The sequence below is a fragment of the Neophocaena asiaeorientalis genome, unplaced genomic scaffold, assembly GCF_003031525.2.
Source record: "Neophocaena asiaeorientalis asiaeorientalis breed wild unplaced genomic scaffold, Neophocaena_asiaeorientalis_V1.1 scaffold138, whole genome shotgun sequence".
Lineage (NCBI taxonomy): Eukaryota > Metazoa > Chordata > Mammalia > Artiodactyla > Phocoenidae > Neophocaena > Neophocaena asiaeorientalis.
Window position 1 is genome coordinate 4359081 of NW_020172632.1, and position 20926 is coordinate 4380006.

At 38.8% G+C, this 20926-nt stretch overlaps 1 protein-coding gene across 8 annotated transcripts in view; it reads left to right on the forward strand.

Annotated features, from left to right (window-relative positions):
• The window catches only part of OSBPL9 (oxysterol binding protein like 9), a 165619-nt gene that overhangs the window by 142723 nt on the left and 1970 nt on the right, over positions 1-20926 (forward strand). For all 8 annotated transcript variants that reach the window (XM_024739330.1, XM_024739328.1, XM_024739329.1 and 5 more), the window contains 11 exons: positions 1330-1489; positions 7654-7766; positions 7896-8014; positions 12027-12112; positions 14221-14392; positions 15696-15780; positions 16505-16615; positions 16857-16920; positions 17050-17190; positions 19057-19135; positions 19946-20037. In XM_024739330.1, coding sequence (XP_024595098.1) covers positions 1330-1489; positions 7654-7766; positions 7896-8014; positions 12027-12112; positions 14221-14392; positions 15696-15780; positions 16505-16615; positions 16857-16920; positions 17050-17190; positions 19057-19135; positions 19946-20037 — 1222 coding nt within the window. The remainder of the gene's footprint in view (positions 1-1329; positions 1490-7653; positions 7767-7895; positions 8015-12026; positions 12113-14220; positions 14393-15695; positions 15781-16504; positions 16616-16856; positions 16921-17049; positions 17191-19056; positions 19136-19945; positions 20038-20926) is intronic.

Here is a 20926-nt window from a genome sequence, read left to right on the forward strand (position 1 = left end):
TTCAGTTTTGTGTGGTTGCCTGGACTATTTGCTTGTTACTTGATCATTTGTAATTCCTGGTCTTTTTCTTTCTTTCTCTCTCTCTCTCTCATTTTTTTCCCCCATTATTTCAATAAGAGAAATTTATTTATTTCCCATCTTATTGCTGCTATGGGGCGGGGCAGCGGTGGGGTAAGAATTTAAAGTTATTTGCTAAGATGAACTATCTTTGGAATTCCCACAATAAGCTTTGCCTATTTAGGCAGCAAACTTTCAGTGTTATGTTTTTAAAATATCTTTGTGAACATGGCAACTAAATGTGGCAGGTGGATGTGCTCTTTCAACTATTGAACCATAGACAGACACTGGAATGGGACACTAAAAATCCATGGATGGCTCTGGATTCATTTTTACTGCTGCTATTCTCATTTCCTCCTAGAATTGAGGCCTTGGCTTTTATATTGCCAGCAGTGACTTAATTAATTTTAATCTACACCAGGCATCTGTAGCAGTTTGGCATAAATTGCCTGAGAGCCCTTAGATATCTGCTCAATAAATACTTGGTAGATTACTTTCAATACTTCACTGTTCTGTTTGATACTTTTATTGTTACTTTTTATTACTAGACTATGAACCAGATGATTATCACAGAGATTCTTTCTCTGGATCTCCATTAGTTTCTATTTCCTTAATTAGACTGTTTAGGAATAGGAAGATGTTCCTCCTGGTTCTTTCCTTTTTCCACGTGCTTCCCATGGTAGCCCTCTCTTTTTCTCTGCCCCTGGGCTCTGGGCAACCTGACTTAAACTTAGGTAGAAAAGAGGTGAGGAGTTTGAATGGTAAGTGTTCCCAGCTTTTGTGTTTGTACATGATTGCCAAAACATATTGACTAATATGAATGTGATATCCTGAACAAAATTTTAACATTCATGTGGTTTTTGATATTCTTTCCACTTTGTATTCTTGTTGGCTCACTGCTGCATTTTTAAGGTATCTGGATCTATAGTATAAAATAAGAGCTCTGGCTTCCCGTTGGTACTGGTATCTATTATGGGACTTCTAATACCTTAACTCACACAGTGTGATTATAATCAAAAGAACTCCCTTCCTAATTACAAATGGGGACATAGTATTTTTTCATTTATTTAAAAGGCTGTGTCCCATTCTATAATGTGATTTGCCTTTTTCTTTGTCTAGTTTAAATGTTGATTTCTTTACAGATAGTCTAGGGACTTCTACCAACTTAACTATTTTTTGATTTTAGAAAGGTCTGCTTTGACCCCATCTCCCTAATTTCTTCCCTTCTATTACCAACACTGTCCCCTAATTTAAAACTTTTTAACTTCCTAGGCAGTGGGCACTCACCACCTAGTAGCAGTCTAACTTCTCCAAGCCATGTCAACTTGTCTCCAAACACAGTCCCAGAGTTCTCTTATTCTAGCAGTGAAGATGAATTCTATGATGCGGATGAATTCCATCAGAGTGGCTCATCCCCAAAGCACTTAATAGAGTAAGTAGATGAACTACATATGTATTGAAATGACTCCTGATTTTTAAAAATGTAATTTGATTTTGAGACTGGTGTTAATGACAGACTCCCTTATAAATTATTATTTGCAAAAAGTGAAAAAGACAGCTTATTTTTAATTGGCTTATTGAGCAAAGCTAGTTCTGTGAGAATAGTGATTTTACTCCTGATTTAATTCAAATGGTATAATTTTGCATCAGTTGTGGTAACATGCCAGTATTGTTCATTAACTCTGGGCCTTATTTCTATAGAAACAACATTAGGAGAGGGTCAAATGAAAGTGAGTAAGCTAGGAAGTATTATTCACATAAGAGGAGGTTACCGTTACTTGTTCTGTATAGAGTAGAGATATTTGGGTGCCTATAAGCCAGGCACTATATTAGATGGAGGAATGATACAGAGGTGAATGAAGAGCCAGTCCCTGCCCTCAGGGAACTTACAGTCTATTGGGGGAAAAACAAACTTTTATAATCCAGTGGGAAATACGCTATGTAAGAATAAGCGCAGGACTTCCCTGGTGGCGCAGTGGTTGAGAGTCCGCCTGCCGATGCAGGGGACACAAGTTTGTGCCCTGGTCTGGGAGGATCCTGCATGCTGCAGAGCGGCTGGGCCCATGAGCCATGGCTGCTGACCCTGCGCGTCTGGAGCCTGTGCTCCACAACGGGAGAGGCCACAACAGTGAGAGGCCCGCGTACCAAAAAAAAAAAAAAACAAAGAATAAGCGCAGAAAGAATGGGAACATTTTGAAGTCCTGAGAAGTCAAGAAAGGATTCATAGAGATGGGAGGGGATGTGATCCATGGTGAGATATGGATGAGTAGGCAGAGAAGGGACATTGGGGGTGAGAAGAGGAAGGAGAAATGGAAAGTGTTGTTCTCGTGGAGATGGAACCCTAATAAGAAAGGCCTGGAGGCAACGGGAGCTTGGTTTCTTTGAGGAGCTGTAAGCTGCTGAGCATGGCGGAGTGTGGCTGTAGCATAAGTTGTGGGGAATGGTTAAGAAGATACAGAAGAGATTGACAAGGGCCAGGTCGTGAAAGAGTCCTCTTAGCCTTTTATGAATTTTGAACATTTTCTCACAAGTGATGGCAGCTGCTGGTCAGGTCTGCATTTTAGAAAAACAGATATGCCTGAATTGTGTAGAATCAAATGAAGTGGGGATGCATTACATGTAGGAAGACCAGGCAAAACTGGGTAGAAACTTGAGAAATGTTGATACCCTGAGCTAAGGTCATAGCATAGGAACGGAGGGAAGCACATGGACTCCAGAGATACTAAGTAGGCAGATTTTGGCAGATATTGATGATAGGTTTTCTCTCATTAGGAAATATTTGACCTGTTTTGCACTGTTAAATCAAAGCTAGGTATGTTCCATTGTACAGAAAAGGCCTTTACATGTAAAGTCACTTACATGATAGCCAATAAGCAAAGTACTTTTTAGCCCTACTGGTACATAGGTTGCTGTGGTTAGACTTCGGATTCTGGAATCTTAGAAAAGAATAGGTTCTAAACCTGTTTTGCTTTTAAGGTGTGTGATCTTGGTCAAGTTATTTAACCTATGACATCCTCAGTTTCCTTGTTTGTAAAATGAGGATAATAGTTTCAACTTCAAGAGGTCATTGTGAACATTTAAATGAGAATAATGTCAAGTGCTTACTATGATGTCTGGCATGTATAATAAGTGTGCAGTAAGTGATAGCTGTTATAGAAAGCAAATTAACATTTATTTGCTTTAATGTTCTTATATTTCTTGTAGATGTAGTTGGCTCACTTTTTGCTGGGTATTTTTTCCAAGTCTCCTGCCATCTCAGGAGTCGGTGCTAGTGTTACAGCTTGGGGTTTGCTTTGAAATACAGTACAAATTTGGAAATGATTATATGTGAATTTGCAAGCTAAGTACTATCAACCAAACTTAGACCTTGAACCTTGGTTTCTTTTAGTAAGAAGTATTTTGTGGCACTCCATTTCTCTCGCTCTCTTTTTCTTTGTTTAGAGATAACAATTTTTTTTTTTAATTGGGGTATATTTGCTTTACAATGCTGTGTTAGTTTCTGCTGTACAACAAAGTGAATCAGCTACATGAATACACATATCCCCTCCCTCTTGGACCTCCCTCCCTCCACCACCCCCATCCCACCCATCTAGGTCACCACAGAGCACTGAGCTGATCTCACTGCGCTATACAGCAGGTTCCCACTAGCTCTCTGTTTTACACATGGTAGGGTATATATGTCCGTACCAGTCTCCCAGTTCATCCCCCCCTCCCTTCCCCCACATGTCCACATGTCCATTCTCTATGTCTGCATCTCTATTCCTGCCCTGCAAATAGGTTCATGTATACCATTTTTCTAGATTCCACATATATGCATTAATATATGATACTTGTTTTTCAATTTCTGACTTACTTTCTCTGTATGACAGTCTCTAGATCCATCCACGTCTCTACAAATGATCCAATTTTTTCCTTTTTACGGCTGAGTAATATTCCATTGTATATATGTACCACATCTTCTCTATCCATTCATCTGTCAATGGACATTTAGGTTGCTTCCATGTCCTGGCTATTGTAAATAGTGCTGCAATGAACATTGGGGTGCATGTGTCTTTTTGAATTATGGTTTTCTCAGGGTATATGCCCAGTAGTGGGATTGCTGGGAGAACAGTATGGAGGTTCCTTAAAAAACTAAAAATAGAACTACCATACGACCCAGCACTCCAGTTCTGTTAAGTGTGCACGTGAACTGAGAAATACAGTATCATATATAATTGCACTGTAACTGTTCAGAATCTCAAAATTTATAAGGAAAATGATGATGTTAATTCAGGAAGTTTTGTTACATAGTAGATCAAATTCAGATTTTGAATGTTGGGAAAGTAAAATATATGTGATTAGGTAAATACGTACTGTTAGGACATGAGACTTTACTTAAGGAAGAGAGATTTGAGCCCCCAATTCAAGAAGGCTAGTTTAGCAGAAAGAGTTTGGTTTAGCATGTTGGTTTCTTAATGTTTGTATGTAGGGAAATAAACTATTACAAGACCCTTATTAGCAGTTTGCCAATAGAAATTTCACTTTAATTTTTAAAATATTTTTTATGATAGTGGGGTTAAAAGAAAATAAGCGTTTGGAAGAAAATTCCAAAGTAAAGGTTATTATTTATTTTTGAAGTGTTAAATCATTGTTTTCTTTAAACAGAATTAAGGACAGTCTCGATCATTAGCTATTAATCGAAACAAAGTACAGTTGAATATCAAAATGGATCATCTGTCTTCTAGAAGCCTGTAACTATATTCAGTAAAAGCTTGATAATAATGTGGTTAGCCTCATTACATCACAGATAGTCAATCTCTGGCCCCAGTTTCAGGGGTTCTCCTGAAATTTTTCTGAAATAGATAAATTTTAAATGCTTACCTGTTGTACCTGTAATAGGCACATCTACAAAGTTACCTGCAGGCTCATAGGCTTTTCTTTTTTCTCCTGTAAGCTTCCTTCTCTATACTCTCCGAGTACCCATCCCTTGACAGATACACAGTTTATGAACCTCCTGTTTGAAGGGATCCAGAGTTAAATTCTTTGTCCAGCTCACCCACTCAGGCTTCCTTTTCTCCTTCAATTTCGTTCTTTCCTTTTATGCCCGAATCTAGATTCCCAAACTAGTAGGGACTACAGATGTTTTATTTGGCCAGCACAGTGTTTGTTGATTTTTTTGTTTTAAAATTCTTATTTTAATTGGAGTATAGTTGATTAACAATGTTGTGATAGTTTCAGGTGTACAGCAGAGTGAGTCACATATACATTTTCCCATTAAATGGAACTTTAACTTTAAATCCCTTCAAATTGAGTACGCTAGTGCCAGGTCTCTATTGTTTTATAGTCTGGCCCTATTCACATATTTATGCTCTCTGCCTGGCCTCTGTAGGCATTGAGCTTGTGTGCCACCTGCTGGTCATCAGCTGCTACCACTAGTTTTCTAGCTCTCAAGTCAAGTTTCTATCTGACAGAAGAAAATTTGAAAACTTAAGTCCTTTCACCGTTCAGTTTCTAAAGACCTGTAGTAATGATAACTTCTGTGTGAGCTATGTTATTGGGTTTTGCACATTTATAAACTAGATGAAAGTGCATGTGGGAAAGAACTTGTGCTCTGGAGCCAGACATGTACTTGAAATGGCTCCACTACTTACCAGTTGTGTGACCTCTGTCCAGTCATTGAACCTCTGAGACTCTGTGTATGATGAGAATAATCATGTCTCCCTTTTAGGGTTAGATTGTTATGGAGATGAACATATACAGTGTTCGGCGCATAGAAGGTACTCAATAAGTTTTGGATTCTGTTATAATTAAGTTCAGAGCTGTACCTTTTTCGGTTTAGTTTATTTATGATCTTATGATTTAATGCTGTGCAGGTTAGCCTATTGCAGATAAACCTTTCCTGTGTGCATGTCATTTTTGTCAGTGTTGCTCTTGTTTTGTAACTATAGTCTTTAAATCCTTTGTCCTGAACGAGGTAAATTATGAAATGGCTAAATGAGAATTTATCCCATTTTTTTCCATTTTGAGCTTTACTGAGCGTTTCACTTGGCCCAGACATGGTTTCTAACCTGAGTAAGGAGGAAAAGCACAGCATAAATTCATCTCTGACGTTTGGAATTGAAAATAAGATACATGTTTTAAAGAATCTGAGGTTTTTAGATCGGTTGATTTAAAAGATTGATTCTATTTTGATGATGTATCAAAGAGCCACAAAACTTTTTGAAGATAATTTTTATGCAGCTCTTTTATTTAATGATAATTGGATTTCTCTTATCTAGTTCTTTTACTCATATTTTCCATTGGCTTTCAAAACTGGTAAGGTAGACATTAGTTATAGTACCTTGTGATGTACACTACTAAATTATCAAAGTAGCAATATTCAGTTACCTAAGGATTTTTGAAAAATAGATCAAAAGAAGGCAAGTAACCACGACAAACTATGTTTAAATTAGAATACATATGTTCTAATATTCTAATGTTCTAACATACACAGAGCACAGAGGATTTTTAGGATAATGAAACTATTCTCTGCAGTACTACAGTGGGGGATACTTATATTACATTTGTCAAAATCCATTGAATGTACAAGACCAAGAGTGAACCCTACTGTAAACTATGGACTTTGAGTGATAATGGCATGTCACGTAGGTTCATCAACTGTTACACATGTACTACTGTCGTGCAGGATGTTGATAGTGGGGAGGTTGTGCATATGGGAACTCTGTACTTTCTGCTCAGTTTTGCTCTGAACCTAAAACTACTCTTAAAAAAATCAAGCTTATTATTAAATAAGAAATCAAAAGAAGGTAAGTAATCAGGGCAAATTGTGTTTAAATTAGAATATATAATGTGTTTTGCACCTATAAATTTGCAATAAAAGACTTTTATGTATTTTGCACCTATAAATTTGCAATAAAAGACTTTTATGTATGTACCATTTTATAAATAATATATGCAGTATGAGAAATTTGGTTTCTGTTTTTACCCTTAATAAGTAAACTTTGATCATTCTTTTGTTAATGTACAAATACTAGTCCTAGGTAAGTTATGATCATAGCTGTAATAATAAAATAGAGGAATCTTTCTTTAGACCCTGTTAATCAGCTCATAATACCACTTACCATAAATTTACTTGTAAAAAGTTAATATGCTTTTTTATTTTTAATTTCAAATATAATTTTCTAATGACTGGGAAGGGTGTTATTACCAGTGTGGGCTTTTATCAAAGGATCTCAAAAATATAGACATCTTTCTGAGGCTAATTAATAGACTTACCAGTTTTGAGGTTCTGGAAATGGTTGCCAAGAATTATGACATACCTACATTTATGCAAAGTAACAAAATTGGAAAATGAACTCTAGTTTTACATGCAGAGGCAAAATCTTACCAGTTTTTCATGGCCTTTCAACATGGCTTGGTTGAGCATACACCATGCAGAAAACATGAGCCTGATGGGGAGAGAGTTGGGAAGCATGTATGTATGTAACCAGCTAACTTTAAGGGTCTAGTTAGTTTCTGTCAGCTATCTCCATATATTGGTTTTAAATAAATTGGTATCTTACTATGATTTTAAATTGCTTTTTTAAAGAGCTTAAGAAGGTGATTAATTTTTTTTAGTTCCTCTGGATCTGCCTCAGTCTTGACACACAGCAGCTCAGGAAATAGTCTAAAGCGCCCAGATACCACGGAATCACTTAATTCTTCCATGTCCAATGGAACAAGTGATGCTGGTAAGCAGCCTTGGAGAGTTTACCTTTTTTTTCTTAAAAATATTTGTTTGAAAAAAAATGTATAATACTTGGTAACAGCACAGATTGGCCCAGTTTAACACCAGTCTAAGAAGATCTGTTTTATTTTAGACCTTTTCGATTCACATGATGATAGAGATGATGATGGGGAGGCAGGGTCGGTGGAAGAGCACAAGAGTGTTATCATGCATCTGTTGTCACAGGTTAGGCTTGGAATGGATCTCACTAAGGTAAGAATCAAATTTGGTATTTGCTGTTAGTCTTAATGTGTATATGTAGATTCTCAGTGATCGTATGGTGAGTGTGTCTGCAAATGTAGTATAATGACATAACTTCTGTTTATACTTTTGTCTTGTTATGAATTAATATATATGTACCTGAGTTAACTGAAAATTTTTATAAATGGATGAAATAAGTTAAGCTAGGATAATTTCATAGAGATAGTACATATGGATTATATAGATTATGATTTGGATTTTATTGGGGGCAAGCATGGAATAGTATTGGGCTTGGTTAGTAGTCTGAACAAAACCTAAAGCAGTGTAGTGTGCATGGAATCAAAATGAGCAGAGTTCTGATCTCGGGGTTAGAGGACCTGTGCTTACATCCTACTTCAGCTGTTACCAAACTGTGTGACCTTGAGCAAGTCCCTTTCTCTATGATCTTTGGGTTTCTCATACAAAATGGACATACAGTGACCTACTTTACAGGATTGTTGTAAGGAATGGAACAGGTAGTGAGTGGAATACTGTATGACACATGCTGAGCCGTATAATTATTGTGGTTCTGGATTTGAATTTGAATTTAAACTGGCACTCTAAACAGAATACCTGATTGATGTAGGAGACTGGTGTATAGGTGCCTGCGTATATCCCCGCCACTGTGCCAAAAGCCTCATCCTTTAACCTAATTCTCACCACAGCACTGCAAAGTTAGGTGTTATTGTTAACACCATTTTATAGATGAGGAAACTAAAGTTCATAGAGGTTAAGTAACTTGGCTAAGTCTTATTTAAGCTGCAGAACTGAGATTCTAATCTGGTCGTAGATTTCAAAATCTGTAAACTAATCCGTAATACTTTCTAGTAAGTGTCTATAATAAAAATTTTTACCCCAAATCTAAATGAAAATGGAAAATTTTTGCAACAAACATACTTGCTGGGAAAGTTCTAGGTAAGAGAATATTTGCAGGAGCTTGCCCTCAGAATTTTTTCAGTGATCATTAGATTGATTGCATAATTGCTGGAGCAGAATTGTAACTTCACATTTGAAAGATACAGCTTAATTTTAGATGTTGACATTTATAATATATTTCTTTTCTACGCCTTCTACCTTGGTTGATTTTGGTCTTCAGTAATAAAAGACCCACCTAACAGTATCTTGAACAATGCTAGGTTTATTATCTCATGTAATGAGAAGTCCAGAGTAGAGTATTTCCAGGATTGACTAATTCGTAGTGGGTCAACAATGTGAGACAGGACCTAGGTTCCTTCAGTCTCTCTGCTCTGCCATCCTTAGCATGCTGACATTCACACTCAGACCTGTCTTCCTCATCATTGCAAAATGACTGCTGCGCTTCCAGTCATCACATCCTTATGCAAATATGTCAAGAGGCAGAAAAATAATTTCTTTTCATGAATTTTGTTGTTGTAATAGGGAGAACATATAACAACAGTGGCCCATCAAACTGCCAATTGAATCTCATTGGCCAGAACTAGGCAGGTGTGCACGCCTAAACCAGTCACTGGTAAAGGAGGTTAAATGATTGGTTTAGATTAATCCACATTTACCCCTGGAGATCTGGGAGGGCCCTGTGACTCTTATGGCAACCTATAGCCTGAACCTGAACTGAATGAAAGTTCTGTTAATAGAGGTGTACATAGGCAACCAAAAGTGTGTGCCACAATCAAGTGTGTAATTTTTGCCTCACATAATTTCCTCTGCCAGATAGTCCAGGTTTGGGTTTGGGGCCACTAAAAGTTTAATTTTTGCCAAATTAGCTATTTTAGAAATCTTTATTGGCATAAATGGCTATGATTGCCAGCAGATTCTGAAATCTTGATTCCCTTGTGCATTCCAAAGTATTACTACAATAATGCCTTAAATTTGTATCTCATTTTCCTATTTATAAAAATACTTTCTTCAAATATTTTCTATAAAGAGTTATTTTCCAAATACATTGTAGTGTTTGGAAATACTATAAAGTCACATCCCGCTTACCTCATTTGGTCTTCAAAACAATCCTAAGATTTAAGCAAGGCATATAATTATCTTCCTTTTACAGAAACTTGCAGAGGTTGAATTAATTTTCCAGGGCTTCCTCACACCTAAGAAGTGACAAAATAAGTACCTGAATCCAGGTTTAAGACAACCTAACCCAGCTCACTTTTATCAGTGTTCCAGCAGCTTGACATAATGGCATGCATCAGTATAGTGCTAAAAACACTGAAGAAGATGTGTTGAATGAGAGTTCTTAAGAAAACTTTTAAGTAGGGAGGGAAAAAAAATTTTTTTTGGATTACACATCAAATCAAATTTATGGTTTTTAGCCATTTCTTCTTTTTCAAATTGCCTGTTCAGTTCTTTTGTTCATTATTCTACTGGCAATAGTAATCTTTTTCTTGTTGATTTGCAAGAGCTGTCTATACATTAAGACACTTAGTCCTGTCTTGTTCTTCAGCAGTCTTACTTAGTGATTTAGAATCTCTGTGTTCTCCAAGAGTGGTAGGAAATTGTACCAAACGTACTTGCCAATCTAAGCATATGTATATTATGAACATACATGTTCTGTGGAACATTTAAACTCTGGAGCCTGATAATAAACATTCTAAATGTTAGAACCACAGTTTTTCTTTTCAAGCTTGTGTTCTATCATTCCTCTTTATATACGCAGCAATATTGGTCCACTGGTCAGTCCCTGTCACACTCATTTTCTGCCCCCGCCCCCCCAATCTCCATGTCTTGTTCTTCTGTTTTTCCCTCTCTCTTATAGCCTACTCTCTAAGGCTTTTCTTTAGCACCCCACCTCAATAAGTTGTTTCCAAACTTTGCCCTCATTCTGGTTCCCCAAACAGAACATGATCTTTGCCTCTTCTCAGTTTCCATGGTACCTTGAGCATCTCTTGTATGATATTTATCCCATTCTACCTAAAATTTAAATGCTGGTATTATTCTCTCATACTTAACCTTTGCTGCCTCCATAGCATTTACCACACGATCTTGAATATAGCAGATATACAGTAATTACTACATTTAAAGGAATTTTTACTTACTATGATGCACTACTTCCATAATGAATAATGTCTAATCTGATACACATTTCAAAAACTATTCCTTCATTCCTTTTTTAATTGGTTAATCCTAATCTATCTTATCCTTTTTCCTTATTTTCCAATTTCTTCTTTACTTTCTCCTCTGCCACATTCCCAGCCCCTCGGCATTTTTCTTCATGGCCTCAGCCCCATGATGAAGGAGTTTGTTGAATCCCATCTTTATTCTCTTCTTCATTTTGTTTATTGCTTCAGTTACTTAAATTTTTCTTACTTTGGGGATAGTAACTGAAGATGCAGGTAGAAATAAGTATGGCCCTTGCATTCTAGGAGCTCATTGTTCATTTGCAGACACAGACCCATAAGCAGATAAGTTCCCTAGTGCGCCTACGATGATAGAGGGGAAGTGAGCAGGCCCTGCACCACCCCCATAACCAGACAGACCCGATTTTGAATTCCACTGAATAACAGAGTGGTGAGAAAATTTTTCACCCTTTTGAGCTTCATTTTTCTCCGCTGTAAAATAAGGATGATAATTTCTTCCTAATGGGATTGTCGTACAGTTTAATAAGACAGTGTGTATATGGTACTCCAGAAGGCTCATACATGTAAATAAGACAGTGTGTATATGGTACTCCAGAAGGCTCATACATGTATCAGAGGGTTGCTACTGAGTAGTTGCTGTTATTGTTGCACTGATTCAGGGAGCTAAAGGGAGGTTGCAAAGAGGAAGTGACATTTGGACATTCAAAATCTCTGTTTTTCATCTGTTGGGCAGGTTAATGGGCATTCTGAATCAGAACAGTTTGAGAAGTAGGTATCAGAAGCATGCCTGGGCAGTACTTGGTGGGTGTTACTATGATTGGAATGAGTTTTTTGTTTTCATATACTTTTTTTTTTTTTTAAGCAGTTCAGCAATCTGTTTATCTGTAGTGGAATTTGATCCTCAAGGGTCAAATATGTATGTTTTTCAGGTAGTTCTTCCAACATTTATTCTTGAAAGAAGATCTCTTTTAGAAATGTATGCAGACTTTTTTGCACATCCGGACCTGTTTGTGAGGTATTTGACTCAATATAGTAGTTTCCAATATTTTTAAGACTTTACCCATTAGCTTTCTGCCTTGGCAGGATAGATGGATCCCTTTGCCTTTCAGACATTTCTGGGGAAAAGTGGAATTGAATATTTCGTTTGTATTAGATGCCCGTTTGCTTAGATTATTTGGCGGTGATATTGTTAGGCAACCAAGTTAAACACTTCAGAAAATCTTGAGTAGCCTGTTAAGGTAGCTAGGATTTACGGAGCCAAGGCTAGGATCTTATTTGATCCAGGAATTGGTAATCACTGTTAAATTATTTACACTGTATCCGCTGAATTTCAGTTATCTGAGTTTAGCAAACCTTTCTAAAGCACCTATTGTTTGCCAGGCACTTTGTTATGAGCTGGAAAGGGAAAGAGTCACAGTGTCTGCCTTTGAGGAGTTTACAGACCAGTGTCCAGAGTATAGCCTGATTCATAAATTTCAAATACAAAGCTTGCAATATTAGATACATGTATAAAGGACAGAGCTAATCTAAAGGTGGGATTGATTTATGAGGAGGTGAGTGAGTTCACATTGCTTTTCAGTGGTAACAGCAATACTTTCTTTGTAATGGAGTGTTCTAATCTGTCTTCTCTGATTGCATTCCTTGGCCTTGGACTGTGGTTTACTGAAGCTTCACAGTGGGTGGGCACATTGTATGACATTGATACATACCTTCTTAATGAAGATTTTAAGAGACCCATTTAACCAATTCCCAAAGGGCAGAAATTCAAATAGCGATGGCACTGTTTAAATTCATACATAATTGAACAAATATAAGTATTTATTGGTAACATAAGTAAATGGAAAGTATCAGTTATTCATTAGATATAGATTTGAGGTTTAAGGATAGTTTTTAATGTATGAGAATTTAAGCTGGGAGGTCCCTGGAGGAATCACATAAAAAACACAGACGTACAGCTAAAAAGCCAATAGGTAAGATTAAATGGAATTCTCTAACTCCCCAAAAAGGAGGAAAGGAAATATAATGGAACAAAGAATAGGCCAAATAGAAAAATACCAAGATGATAGAGTTAAACCCAACTATATCATATTTTTTCACATTCATTACTCTAAATGTGAATAGCGTATACGCTCCATTTAAGAGAACAGTGATTATAAGAGTGGATAAAAAAGCAAGACTCATCTCTACGCTGTTTGCAAGAGAGAGACTTTAAATATGAAGACACTGATTCGTTAAAAGGATGGACAGAGATATACCATGCAAAACACTAAGCATAACAAAGCTGGTGTCACTGTATTAGTATCAAAGGATATTTTTTAAGACAAGAAATATTAGCAGAGACAGGTAGGGATATTTCATATGATATGATGAGTCAATTTATCAAGAATAAATAATAATCCTAAACAGCTTCAAACTATATGCAGCAAAAATTGACTGAAGGGAGAAATGGACAAGTACACAATCAAGGTTGGAAATTCCTCCCTCGGGAATTGATTGAGCAGCACGCACCTCCCCCCACCCCTCTGAAAATCAGTGAGGCTATAGAAGGTCCAATTGACTTTACTAAAACATTACCAAACAATTTGTATAAGTCTTTTTAAGTGTACATGGAACATTCATCAAGATAGACCGTATATTAGGAAGACTTAATAAATTGAAAATAATTGGAACCATATGGAATATGTTCACTGACCATGAAAGAATTAAATCAGAAATCAATAACAGAAATATATCCAGAAAATCTGCAACTATTTGGCAGTTAAACAATGCACTTATAAGTATGAAGTTCTGGAACAAGCGAAGCTAATGGTCTTAGAAACCAGGAACAGTGTTTGCCTCAGGGTAAGGGTTGGGGATTGCTTGGAAAGGAGGATGGGGAAACTTGGGGGTAATGGAGATGTTCTATAGCTTGATTGCATGGTGATTAATTAAATGGATATAAGCGTTTTTTCAAATTCATCAAACCAAACGGTTAAGACTGGTGTGTTTAATTATGTATATTATACTTCAGTTTTAAAAAGAGACCGAGGTAGCTCCTGGTACTGGGTCCTCTTAGTCTGGCTTAGGGTGGACCATGCTGAGGGTGCTGTCCAGGGTGTTAAATTTTGTCTTTCTCGCTTGCAGTATTAGTGACCAGAAGGATGCCAGAGACCGAATGGTTCAGGTTGTAAAATGGTACCTCTCAGCCTTTCACGCAGGAAGGAAAGGATCGGTTGCCAAAAAGCCATACAACCCCGTTCTGGGCGAGATCTTTCAGTGTCACTGGACATTACCAAATGATACTGAAGAGAATGTGGTGAGTTCTCCACTGACATTTTAAATTACCTTAGTATTTAGATACTTAGTACTTAGCTTTTAGTATACTGATTCGAGATTTCATTTTATTTGGAGGCAGATAATAATGGTAAAGGCACTCATGTTTACCACCCGTAGAAGAACAGTGTTGTTGGATCAGTATATTTTGAACACAGTGAGCAAGGAGAAAGAGTGGCGTGAGATGAGGATAGAAATTTAGAAATCAGATCGTGCAAAGTCCTCCTGGACCATAATGATAATTTTATGGCTTATCAGGAACTCATTTTTGCTTTGAAAAGGTCATTATAATTATTTTGTGAAAAATGAATTGGAAAGGGGCAAATAGAAGCAAGGAGACCACTTGCTTTGGCATTTGGCAAGGAGGAGGCTTTGGCATTATTCCAGGAGAGACATGGTTGATTCAAGCTATATTTTGGAGGCAGAGCTGTTAGATGGATTGGGCAAGGTGAGGGAAAAGGGACAGTCAGAGATGAATCCTTGCTTGTGGGCTTCAGCAGTTGGTTGGTGCCATTTACTAAAGAGGAAAAGATTGGATTTGGGGAGGGAAAAATCCAGAACTCCAAAATGAAATATAAAGTATAAAATATAAAGACATGTAAGTGGAACTGTCAAGTAGGGAGTTAGAATTTAAGAGTCTGGAGTTCAAGGGAGAGAGAGGTCTAGGATGGAGACGGGGCTTTCAGTGATTTTAGTGTATTTAGAAGGCACTTAAATCCCTGGGATTAGGTGGAATCATCTAGGAAGACATCTAGAGAAGAATAGTTAACTGAGACCTGAGCCACAGGGCTGCAACATTTGGGGGTTGATTTGAGGAAAACAACCAACATGGAAGACCCAAATAAATGCTAAAAGGCCTCTAGGGGTGAAAAAAATAAGCCCCTGGCCCACACTGGCTTTCATATAATAATCTCTCCTTAAAAATAACTCTCTGTATTTTTCCCTTTCCGAATGACACATTACATGTAGTCCTTTCCTGAAGCAATGTGTCTGTTCTTGTTCATATTGCAGACATTGATAAGTCCCTGTTCTGTGCCAGGCCTGGCCGAGTTAGGCACGTGGTCCTTGCCTTCAATAATGTCTTAGTCAGAGAGACTTAGGGAGACTGACACAAAGCAGTAATTCCAGTAGAATAAGTGCTACAAGAAAAGTATATATGAGATGTTTTGGGTGTGTAGAGGAGGGAGCAGTTAACCACCTTGGGAGGCAGAGACTCCAGTTATTAGATTCTCTGCGCTGTCATTTGTTTCCACGTCAAAAGAAAATGATGTTATGTTTACTTGCAGGAGCTAGTTTCAGAAGGACCAGTTCCCTGGGTTTCCAAAAATAGCGTAACATTCGTGGCTGAGCAGGTTTCCCATCATCCACCCAGTAAGTTACAGAGCTCCTCGGCAGTAGCCACTTTCAAACTGTTCTGTCTAAAGAGGGTCATAAAGAGCTCCATAACTGAGGTCACTGTACGGTCAGTTGTATGGCCACCTGTATCTTCCCAATCCTGTGAGGATTGGTTCCTCATATCTGTTCCTGGTATAAGTTCCAAAGACTCTATTAGGCTTCACTGCTTAATGATATATAAAAAGAAGGGATTTGAGAAGCCACCTTTTAGTGCTTCTGAAGTCATCTTTACAGCATGAGCTGTGCTCTAGTGATCCCAGCAACTCTGAAGACAGTTTATATAAAAAAGACGTAGTTTCTGCACAGTTTATTCCTGGCATAGTGGAAAGAAGGTGTGTCCTCCCGTGTTATTTGCTGGATGCAGCATTAAGACTGGTAATACTGGATGGGCCCAGGTTGGGGCTGGGCCAGGAACATGCTTGCTGACCAGAAGAACAGACAGACTCTTTGTTTTTAAGCCTCTGGGATTGGTCATAGCCTCATGGTTCAGGGAGATTCCTGCCCACATGGTCCTGAACGGTTGCTTGCATTGGGGGAAACAGGGTATAAAAGGCAGGTGGGTAATTTCTGACTACATTCAAGGCTGTTCTTTGAGGGGTAAAGGATTTTCCCCATGCAGCCAGTTTTTTCTCTGGGTTAATGGAGTTGGAGAGGGGACTATGGCTATGTAGTGCACTAATTGAAAACAATTTCTATTCAGTTTCAGCCTTTTATGCTGAGTGCTTTAACAAGAAGATACAATTCAATGCTCATATCTGGACCAAATCAAAATTCCTTGGGATGTCAATTGGGGTGCACAACATAGGACAGGGTAAGTCTGGGGGCTTTTGGTGGACTACAGTGTTAATAGAATTTTATGTCATTCTAATATGTGCTGGACACCTATCTAGTAAGAGTAAATGGCCCCAGAAAGCCAGTTTGGATGTCATTGTTTGCAGGGAAGCATGTGTATTAGGGGTGAGAGCAGGGGTGGGATGCAAGATTGATTTTCCCTAAACTGAATGGAGATTCCATCAACTACTTAGCTGAAATTCCATCTCTTGTCTCCACAGGCTGTGTCTCGTGTCTAGACCATGATGAACATTACATTCTCACATTCCCCAATGGTTATGGAAGGCAAGTAGAGCTGTGTGCATTCCTCTGATTAGCAAGCAGCAGACCCTGCTGTTCCTTTGTTCCTTAAGCTGTGCCCCTCCTTTCTTTCCTCTGAACTGTCAGCCTTACCTGAAACTTTTGATTTTGCAGGTCTATCCTCACAGTGCCCTGGGTGGAACTAGGCGGAGAATGCAATATTAATTGTTCCAAGACTGGCTATAGTGCCAATATCGTCTTCCACACTAAACCTTTCTATGGGGGCAAGAAGCACAGAGTTACTGCTGAGATTTTGTAGGTATTTTGTTTTTCTGCTTTGGTGCTTCTGCTTCTCTGAAATACTTTTCCTTTTGTCTTGAACTGTAACTTCCATCAGGAATTGACCATTTTAATGGTTCTGTCTTTGTAAACTTACGTCACATCTTGTGTGTCATGTCTCTTCCTAAAATCCCATCTCAGGAGGAGACCTAAAATCTGGGGTCAGAACAACCTGAGGTCATTGGTGGGATTTCCTTCCTAGGAACCTGACTTGCAAATGGGGAACTGAAAGAGTCTTCCTGGATCTCCTAGCTAACCCAGATTATGGGTGCCTGACTCATTATTGCTGGGTTGGACCATGAGCTAGCCCATACCGGAGACCCTGTGACTCCCACCGAAGTGCCTCAAAGCCCTCATAGTCCTTTTTTCTGTGCCTTTGCTGGGGAAAAAGAGTAACCATCACATCTTTGCTTGGTTCTGTTTGACGCTCTAGGATCAGATGAAGACAGCTGTGCTGTCTGGGTAAACAGTCAGTTGGGTGGTTTAGAGCCTGCCTAGAAGAGGAAAATCTGCAGGACTTTCTCTGACCTCAAAGGCCTTATTGGAAACAGTGTCGCAGATGGAAGACATAGGATTGGTTAACCAGTTTTTTAGGGAGATAATTTAATTTGGATGACAGAATCAGCCTCCAGAAAAATCTTGAGCAGGGCAGGACGGGACCACAAGCACAAGATGTTTACTAAGGATCACCGTAAAATCCAAAATATTATTGCAGTCAGAAAATACGGGCGGAGGTTAGGGAATAGCACCAGTCACCACGATAATGCGGCGGCTCCCCTAAAATAGGCAGGTGGGGGAAATAGGACGTCCAGAGCAAAGACCTGGGTGGGCCTGCTTCTCAGAATTCCTTAGAGGCAACCAACCAGCAGCAACAGGAACTGCTAGCAGATTTTTTGGCCAGTCACAGCGACTTATAATAGAAAGACTGCCTTCTGAAAGAATGCTTGGTGGGCTTTTCAAATTAGGGTAATGTCTAAATATTATGAAAATAGTTTTGACCTAAGAGGGTCTTGGGAAGCCCCAGGGGTCCCCAGACCATACTTTGAGAACAACTGCACAATAACCTTCTAAACTTGGAATCCTACCATTTTTCTTTCCCTTTGTCCTCCTTCACACAAAGCACCAAGTCATAGAGGAAGCAAGTTGCAGCCTACTGATAGCAACTTCATCCCTCTACCCTGTGTATTTTTCTGTTTCTGAACTCCTAGTCTCCTTCTATGTCCATGCCTTGCCCTTCCTAATCTGTCCTTTGTTGTAATGCTTATCTTCTAAGTTCCATACCTGCCATATGCATCACTGTCATGTCCAAGTAAAACCTGTTGGGGCTTCTGAGGAAGGGATCCTTGCTTAGGAAAAGAGGTAAAATCGTTTGACCCAGAGGTCCCTTTCAGCCTGAAGATGAAAGCCTGGTCTCCAGCATTGTATCCTTAAGTGAAGCCTTCTCTGACCCTCATCCTAGTAGTGTTGCCCTTGGTCTCCAGTGCTCACCTGAACTCACCACAGCGCTTGCCACCCAGAATCTCAATGGCAGTGTCTCCCCACTAGACTGTGAACAGCTCCAGGGCAGGGACTGTCCCTAGTTTGGTCCCAGCACCTAGCACATCTCATACCCACAGTTTCTGGGATCTTGAGTCTATTAGCATCTTCTTTAGGGCCCTCATTCTTATAGTTGGCTCTGAGAAATCCAGTTTTATTAAGCTGCCTTCACCAAAGACTTCACAGTTGCTCCTCTGTGTTCTGCTCTGTGTAGGTAGGTCACACTAACGAGATTCTTTGGTAGAGAAATTTCAGTTTGAGACTAACACAAATGTTTGTGGTTTTTGTTTTTGTTTTTTAATCTAGTTCTCCAAATGACAAGAAGTCTTTCTGCTCAATTGAAGGGGAATGGAATGGTGTAATGTATGCAAAATACTCAACAGGGGTAAGAACCTGTGTTTTGCCATTTGTTTCAGGCTTCATTGAATCGTAGCCCATCCCTTACTCTGGCTTCCTTCATCTGGAAATTTAACCAGGATGAGCTCTAATGCCAGCTCTTCAGGGCAAGCCTTTTCCTTCTCCCACCTCTTACCTAGCAGTACAGGTAGTAGAATGATTTTTACTTTCCTCTCTCCCCTTAAAATACTCAAGAATAATATATGAAAAAAAAATGCTTGACACCATAGTAAGCACCCCGTAAATGTTAGCTATATCGTTAGAATGTATGGTATGTGTGTTTATAAATAAAATGAGGTGCTAAACTATTAACTCATGTGTGTCTGTATATACACAGTTTGATTTTGTCTAAGAAATGTATTAACTGCCTGGCACCAGGGATACAGAAATGAGTAAGATAGTCCTTGCCCTCAAGGAACTTGCAAACTACCTAATTAAGGTAGGAGGGAGGTGGTATGGCATTAACAGGAGGAGCCAATGAATTGGATTTTGGACTCAGAATTTGAAATTTAAAAAGCACTTCAGAGTACTTAACGTTAGGATTAGTTGTCTAGCTCTCCAAGAGATTACATCCCAAGCATGTAGCACATAGCCACATTGAAACTGTCTGTTGAATTGAGCCTTTACCAAGACTTAAAACAAACAATTATAATTTAGGCTGAAGATTGCATATGGAGCTCATTGTCTACATCACTAACATGTGGGATTTCATGATGAAATCTGTTAATGGGAAGAGTTGACTTTTCCTTCTAAAACAGTGTGAACAATAAAACATCTATCTACCTCTTCTGTTTTCTAGGAAAATGTAGTTTTTATAGATACCAAGAAGTTGCCTATAATCAAGAAGAAAGTGAGGAAGTTGGAAGATCAGAATGAGTACGAATCCCGCTGGTAAGGAGGTGACATAACTAGAGCTTTTGCAGCAGTGCTCTTGCTATTGGCCAGGCATAGGTGCACGGCTGGGTTGTAGAGACTGTATAGCGGGGTGTTAACAGAGCACAGACTAAGTTTGAATGCCTGGGTTCATATGGAGCTCCACCACTTGCATTGTAACCAAGACTATAAGCTACCCTCTCTGCCTTCTTTCCTGAAATGGGAACTACCTCAGCATTGTTGTGAGAACTGAATGAGAAAAACATGGAGCCTATGTATGATGCTTGGCATATAATAAGTGTAGAGTGTATGTTGACTTATCACCATCTTTATGGCTTGTAAGAGATGGTAGTGAGGTCCCAACTGAGATCATATATATATCAAAACATCTTTAGGGTCTCTTTTTTTTTTTAAACATCGTTATTGGAGTATAATTGCTTTACATTGTTGTGTTAGTTGGTGCTATATAACAAAGTGAATCAGCTATACGTACACGTATATCCCCATGTCCCCTCCCTTTTGTGTCTCCCTACCCCACCCCCCCTATCCCACCCCTCTAGGTGGTCACAAAGCACCGAGCTGATCTCCCTGTGCCATGCAGCTGCTTCCCACTAGCTATCTATTTTACATTTGGTAGTGTATATATGTCCATGCCACTCTCTCACTTCGTCCCAGCTTACCCTTCCCCCTCCCTGTGCCCTCAAGTCCATTCTCTATGTCTGCGTCTTTATTCCTGCCCTGCCCTTAGGTTCATGAGAACCATTTTTTTTTAACACCTTTATTGGAGTATAATTGCTTTACATTGTTGTGTTAGTTGCTGCTGTATAACAAAGTCAATCAGCTATACATATACATATATCCCCATATCCCCTTCCTCTTGTGTCTCCACCCACACTCCCTAGGGTCT